At 35.6% G+C, this 7589-nt stretch overlaps 1 protein-coding gene across 1 annotated transcript; it reads left to right on the top strand.

The window, feature by feature from the left end:
* The first annotated feature begins 576 nt into the window (after positions 1-576).
* LOC136208737 (la-related protein 1C-like) lies at positions 577-6417 on the top strand. Its single transcript, XM_065999880.1, has 6 exons — positions 577-1419; positions 1839-2364; positions 2440-2593; positions 2715-2805; positions 4986-5057; positions 5281-6417. Exons 1-6 carry the CDS (start codon positions 946-948, stop codon positions 5605-5607), a joined length of 1644 nt encoding a protein of 547 aa, XP_065855952.1. The 5' UTR covers positions 577-945; the 3' UTR covers positions 5608-6417.
* Positions 6418-7589: the final 1172 nt, after the last annotated feature.

The raw sequence follows: 7589 nt of genomic DNA, 5'->3' as shown, positions 1-7589 counted from the left end.
TTCTAACTCAGATTTGTGATTTAAATTCTTCTAACTCATATTAGACTTTACACAGAGTATTATTAGGTTTACCATTTTATATTTTAAATTCTTCTAGCTCAGATAGATTTGTGATTTAAATTCTGCTAGAGGTATTATTAATTTTAATTGGGTTTATTTTGTTTTGAGAACTAGCTAATTTCAACGGAATATAATTAGTTTATTTAAATTAGGTTTATTTTAATTGTCGATTACAAATAGTACTATTAATTTATTGGGCATGGGGATTCCCCGAAACCGTACCGAAACCGTATGGGAAGGGGATGGGGATGAAAAAAATCCCCGAATCACTTAATGGGGATTCCCCGAAACTATTCCGTAAACATTTGGGAACGGAGTGGTAATTGTATAACCGTCCCCGCCCCGCACCGCACCGTTGCCACCCCTAAATAAAGTTGATAATTAATTGGTGTAAGTTTTATTTAACCCTACATAAGTGAAAATTAGTGTCCAATAGGATGAAGAAGAATTTTCTTACGAGTCAAAAGACCAAAAAGGCTATTTTAGTAAAATAAAAAAAAATTGTGGAACCTCAGCATCATCAGGATTCTCAAGAGCTAACCCAACCCAACTTCAAAGAAACGGAAGAGAGAGAAGAGAGGAGAGGAGAGATATAAAGAAGACTGACTGAGTTACAGAGAGAGCTCGGAGAGGACAAGCAGAGGATCACCATTGCTTGATCTCTCTTTCGGCGGCCATGGGCTTCTGATTATTTTCTTTTTCTTTGGAATTTTTTTTGCCAAAAACCCTAATGTTTGTGTTTATTTTTAACTTCCTCTGAAATTTTGATCATTATATTCCACTTTTGCCCTTGGTGCCTTTGATCATCTCCCACAACTGCTCATCAGAATCACAGGCAGAGGAGAAACCCTAATTTGGTGTTGCTTTCTCTGTTCCTTTTGGACTATGGGTAGCACAGATAACGTTAACCTCACTAATACCACCGCAACCCAATCATCTACTGGGAAACGTGGTTCAAGAGTAATGCCTTCTTCGCCATGGACTACTATTGTCAGAGGCGAATCGGACGGGATCGCAGCTACTGCAACGGCAATAGCTACTCCTTCTTCTCCGTTGGCTCCGTCGCCAACCGCGGCTGCCTCTACCGCCAATACAGAATCGGTCGCTTTGGTTGCTTCTCCCTCTTCTTCCTCGATGGTGGCCGATGATGAGAGTTCTGATAATGGGAATGGGTCTAACGGCAATGCAGGTAAAAGGCCTGCCTGGAATAAGCCGTCAAACGGAGTCCTGGAGGTTGGCCCTGTTATGGGAGCTGTTTCGTGGCCTGCTTTATCTGAATCCGCTAGGGCTTCTGGGAAGCCATCTCAGGATTCGTCAAAAGGGTTATCTGATGGATCATCCTCTATATCTGTCACACAGGTTCGCTAACTTCTATTTAATTTCATTTATTTGGCTTTTGTTGAGCTAGTTCTACTATCAACTATGTATCTGTTTGGCTGTGGTTGTTTGGACAAGACTGCATCAGATTAATAGGCCGATGGTATTTGGGAAGTATTAATTTAGGCGTCACATTAACTCATATTGGCCTATTTTGGTACCTTATTAATTTGGAATTATTAGAGATAGAATTCAGTTGTTATTGCACTTGTAATTGTAGAAGCCAAAGCCATGGAAATGCAATTTTTAAAATGAGAAGTGAATGCTTATTTCTTCTGTTAAAGAGAGATATTAGAGTCGTTTTTTCTTCTTCTTCTCAATTGCTTCAAAGTGTTCAAATGGTTATGGTGGAGGGTGTTTTTGTTGGTTTTCTCCTCTCATGTAGTGTTTATGTTCTGCAGGGAACTGGAAGTGCATCATCATCTTCTCAGAAACCAGTTACCCATAATGTAAACCCTAATTTAACTCCAAATCATACAATGCCAGCACGCCAGAAATCATTTAAACGCAATACTGGTAATTCAACTTCTAATGGTGGGGTTTCTCAGCCAACAGGATCACACCCTCAGACAGGTGACATGCATTCAAATAACTCTTCTCCTAGGGATCATTCACAGAGGAATTCACAATCCCGGAGTGCTAATGATCACCCCCAGCAGCAGCAGCGCAACTCGTTTAGGCGCAATGGTGGGCCACATTCACGTGATGCTTCTCACCATCACAATTATGGCAGGCGTGATCAAGACCGTACAAATCAAGATTGGAATGCTCATCGAAATTTCAATGGTAGAGATGCTCATATGCAGCCACAGAGGGTTGTCCCAAGGTTTATGAGGCATCCACCGCCACCACCTCCTCCTCCTTCTACTTCCCCATTTATGGGACCTCCACCAGTGCGTGCCTTTGGTAACCCTATTGGGTTCCACGGTAAGACTATTTATTTTCAGGTTTCTTGTTGGGTTTGCATCAATGTTTGCACTAATGCTCTCAATTATTTTGTAGAATTAGCACCTCCTATGTATTATGTTGCTGGTCCTCCTCATGACCCTCTCAGAGGTGTGCCTTTTGTTGCACCAATACCTCATGCGATGTATTTTCCTGCTCCGGACATCCAATTGCATTCCAAGATAGTGCATCAGATTGATTATTATTTTAGGTATTATTATCACATTGTGCTACTGTCTTAGGTTCTCCTACTTATTTGCTTTCAACAAATCTTTATTTTCAAGTTTACTGGGGCATTAACAGCAGTTGCACCTCATGTTCCTTTGTTGCAGCAATGAAAATTTAATTAGAGATACATTCTTGCGGCAGAACATGGATGACCAGGGCTTTGTACCTGTTAAATTAATAGCAGGCTTCAACAAAGTGAGTTTTATGGTGTTAATTGACTGTCTTTTTTTTCTTCATAGTGATTGTGTTTCTCTGGTAATGTTATAACATTTGCTTCTGTTTTGCTTTAAGCTACTTGATGTTATCATAATTGAGTATAGTTATTTTTGTTTCCTAGGTGAGGTTTTTTTTAAAATTTTTTTACTAGTATTCTTTCTTGGTGTCTAGATAAATACATTAGTTTGTTCTTTTTGCAATTTCTCTTGCTGGATATGTATGGTATAACAATAGTAGATTGTTTACTCTTTACATATTATTCTTTTATCTATACTAATTTGTATGGAATGGTTTGATAATCCATGCCATTACGGAAAAATTTGCTACCTTGATAAATATATCAAGACTTGATAATAATGAACTGTAATGATACGTGGGATGATCTCCTGTGTTTGTTTCCCTATGTTTATAGATGTCATGTCACTATTGGATTGTTACTCTTTATGGTCTGATATATAATGTATCATGAGCCAGATGCATACATATTACCCCAATGTGCCTCAAGTGAAGGCTCCATCGTAGCTTTCGAATAAAGAATCATGTTGATAACAATGTCTGTGGTTCAACCATATCTATATATATATATGTGGTACTTAATATTTGGGAATTGTAAAAAAAGGGAAAAGTCATAGGGGTAGTAAAAAAGACTTGTATGCTAGGAGGGCAAATAACATTTTTGCCTGTGTGTGCTAGCTTAGAACACAAGTTCTAGACCGTTTAACAGTTGCATCTTTTATTTAGTTGTAATCTATTAGTTACTCCTTTCTAGTATGTATAGTTTCAACTTGGTTATTTTATTGAAGATTCATGTGATAGCTGTGAAAGTTGAAGTTCCACAGGTGTTGTTCTACTGTCTAATATGATATATGATTTCGACAAGTGCACTGCTAATTTTTGTTGATAATGAGAATCTGTCTTAACTCAGGATAAAGCTTTCAATACTGATTACCGAACTCATTGCAGTTGTATGGGGACATGAAAATCATACTGTATTTTTGTGTCCATTTTATTATTGTTCGATCACTTTCTTAAGACAACGAAAGTGCCATAAACTTGCATTGAAATAGTTTTAGAACATTTGATCTTTATAAACAAGGAAATAGAAGCATATCTTTTTTTTCAAACTCAATTATTACATGAAAAGAAATCCACTTTGTTTATTTACTCCTTAGTGAAAGTTCAATAATGATTTATTCGGAATGGACAGTTCTGATGATATGAATAATGCTATAAAAAGTTGTGTAATTGGCTCTCCCTCTATATCGATGGGGTTAGAACATGACTGTCACCGTGTTCGTTTATTTTACTTTTTGTTTGGTTGTTAATTTATCAGTCTAGCAGATTAATATGAAATTTGAGTTTTTAAATTGATTTTTTTCCTATAAATCATCTCAGTATATGGTCTTCATTAGAAATACACTCTGATGGCTCAGTCACTTGGTTTTGTTTAAAGCTATAAATTGGTTTGAATTCATATCAGTTTTTTTTTATTTTTCTTCACAACATGCTTCTGTGCCTTGTATTTCTTCTTGTTCTTGGTATTTGTCACATCCAGTTTCTGTTTATTTCAGACCTAATAATTCATTTTTGCTTTAGCATTATGAGCTCAAGGTCAACTCTTGAGAAATGATTCTGTTTGGATTTTAAGATGTTAGTGCTATATTAGAAATTGAATTCAGAATAAGATCAGACGTTTCATCTTTTTTTCAGTTTTGTTTAAAGCTATAAATTGGTTTGAATTCATATCATTTTTTTTTTCACAACGTGCTTCTGTGCTTTGTATTTCGTGTTCTTAGTATTTGTCACATCAAGTTTTTGTTTATTTCAGACCTAATAAATCATTATTGCTTTAGCATAATGAGCTCAAGGTCAACACTTGAGAAATGATTCTGTTTGGATTTTAAGATGTTAGTGCAATATTGGAAATTGAATTTAGAATAAGATCAGACGTTTCATCTCTTTTTCCCCTCAAATTACGCATTGCAATATCACTTAGGTTGTGCCACCGAGCCTCTTAGACAGAACAAATTTTTTTTTGGGGTTGCAATTTTAAGTCTTTCCCATCTCAATGTGGAACAAGTCCTAGTGTTCAGCTTGCTAGAGCAACTTTATGTGATTAATGCATGAACAATGCCTTCTTTTTGTGGCTCATCTTTCAGGTATCGCATTTGACTGACAATATACAGCTTATATTGGATGCAATAAGAAATTCAACTATTGTGGAAGTACAGGTATAGTTTCATAAACTTGTTTTAGTTTGTAAGCTATTTTCACGGTTTCTACGTGGAATAATGGTTTTCTGGTTTCCAATTTGATTTCTAAAATTAAGCATGATGAAAATTGAGCCATATTGAGCCTTACATGGGTTGTTGTTACGGTATCCCATCGTAAGATTCTAACAACAGTGGATACTTGTATCTTCTCTACATTAAGTTTTCTTCAACTTTCTTATAGGGAGACAAAGTAAGGAGGCGTAATGATTGGATGAGATGGATGATGCCCTCTGTTCAGTATCCAAATGTTCCTGGTTCTCCTTCCGTTGTGAGGCCCAGTCATGATATGCTGGTAGCCAGTGTCCAGAGTATTTCATTGGAGGAGAATTCCAATCTCCAGAGTGGTGCAAGGAGTCAGGCAGATGTCCATAACGAGGCATTTCTCGGTAGAGCCTCATCTGGGGACTTAAACAGCCAGTCACAGGTATCCAGTGCTGAAGGAGCAGGCCAAGTCTGTGTACAAGGAGTTTCCGATTCATCAACATCAGCGAGAAATTCGAGTAAGTGAAATGTGTTCTGTTGCACATTTTACCCGAACCTTTGAAGTGGGGAGTGAGAGCTTTTTTGATTAGAATGGTGGATGTCTCACGTTTTCTTGACAGTAGGTCTTGCCTTGACAAGGTGAATCGTGATTTCTCGTGGGGCATTTAGAAAGACAGTTAGAAAGAGGATTACAAAGAAAACAACTCTCTAAACATAGAAAAAAAAAACTAAAAAGGGAAAAAACAAAAAAAATGAAAAAGAAAAAACAAAAAAGAAGAAAAGAAAAAAAGAAGAAAAGGAAGAGAGAGACATTTATGACTAGAGCATTTTAGCATGAGCTTGTTGGGGTGTATGTTTGGTTATGCGTTTTTATCCCGTGACTATTTATGATGACCTGTTTGTTGGGGATTTTTGGTTTCACTTCCCCTTACTGCCCCCTCAGCTGGTTTTTAAAAATCTTTGGGGTCAGTTTGTCTCCCATTCTAGGAAGAAAAAACATAATTTCCGAGAGTTGGCACAGGGAATACGGTTGGCGTTTTTTCTGCGTATTATGAGAGGGAGGATAGGAGGAGGGTGGCTTTTATGGGATTCTGCAGCTCATGTTATGTCCTCTATTGCTCTATTTTTTGTCACATGATCTGGTGCTCTAGGTTTCTCTTTTTATCACACATTTTATCTAAAATTGCATTTATATGTATACCTTCTTCAAACCTTTTGAAGATTCACTGCATAAAATATGGTCCTCGACGTTGAGAGAAACCATCGGACCATCCAGTTTTTAGGATTGGATGTGGTTTTACATTATATGTTAATTTAAGACTTGGAGATTGTGGCATTTGGGTTCTCAAAATTATTTTATTTTATATATTTATTAGTTTTCTCAAATTGTGGTAAGATTGCTTTGCGGCATGAGTTCTCACTGTTCCACTTGTGTTTATACTTACATTAACACGTAAATCAGCCGGAAAACTTAGTCGTCTAGTGCAGGATACAACACATCACGATGTCTTCTGAAACAAAACTTGTATAGTCAAAATACTTTTACGGTCTTTTACCCGTCCTTTAGATGTCAATAGATTGAGGGTTTAGAACACCAGTTGATAGCTGCTGTAGTTGAACTATAAACAGTTAGGTCCACCGTAGGCGAATCAATGGTTATTAGATATATAGTTAATGAATTAAACAAAATAATTTGATCTAGCGTTATTAAATCTAATCTCCATCATAGGATTTTGATAAGTCTAGATTTAACGGTGATTTGGTCATTCAAGTCGAGGTGGGCACTACTGATAGGTTGTATGTCTTATTTGTTCCTTCTTATTTAAATCCTTTCTAGAGTGATGCGTTGTCTTTTATATATGTATTTGTAATTTTTTGTTCTTCCGTTTGATAATTGTATCTGTTTTAAGTATTTTCTTCTAAGTGCGTTTTTCTCTCGAGGAATTTAATTGTGTTTTTCTGGATTTTACAATACAATTACTCAAAACTTGAACCAAATTAGGATATGATTCTTGAAATTTGGTTAGTTTAATACGATACACTAAAACTACTACTCCCTCAATTCCCTTATATAAGTCATTCTAGCAAATTATTTTTTTCTCTAAATATAAGTTATTTTAGGATTTCAAGTACTTTTAATTTAGTTTTTTGGTCCAAATATTAAATTTTGTGTGTTGGTATGTGTTTTTTAATATTCCAATTCTTATCTTAATTTTTTTTTAGTTAATTGAAATACCCTAGAATGACCTATAAAAGGGAATGAAGGGAGCATCTATTTCAAATAAAACAGATTGTTTTGTATATTTCCAAAATTGGAAAATAAGGTTTTTATTTTTTTGAAAATGAAAATGAGATCCTTCAATATATCTTAACAAGAACACAAAAAAATATGTTTTAATTATATTTAATATTTACTCAAAGGCCATTAAAATTGATAAAAAAGTTTGTAGTTTTTCCTATTTCTCAAGTAAAATAAAAAAAAAAGATTTTTTTTTTGTAATTTGTTTT

This window comes from Euphorbia lathyris, chromosome 10 (genome assembly GCF_963576675.1).
Source record: "Euphorbia lathyris chromosome 10, ddEupLath1.1, whole genome shotgun sequence".
Lineage (NCBI taxonomy): Eukaryota > Viridiplantae > Streptophyta > Magnoliopsida > Malpighiales > Euphorbiaceae > Euphorbia > Euphorbia lathyris.
Note: the sequence above shows the minus strand (reverse complement) of the source record. Positions and strands in the feature narration are given on the sequence as shown.

Coding starts and splice junctions, on each gene's coding strand:
- LOC136208737 (XM_065999880.1), top strand. CDS start 946: ATGGGTAGCACAGATAACGTTAACCTCACTAATACCACCGCAACCCAA. Junction 2,806..4,985: donor TAATAGCAGGCTTCAACAAA/GTGAGTTTTATG, acceptor CTCATCTTTCAG/GTATCGCATTTGACTGACAA. Junction 5,058..5,280: donor CAACTATTGTGGAAGTACAG/GTATAGTTTCAT, acceptor ACTTTCTTATAG/GGAGACAAAGTAAGGAGGCG.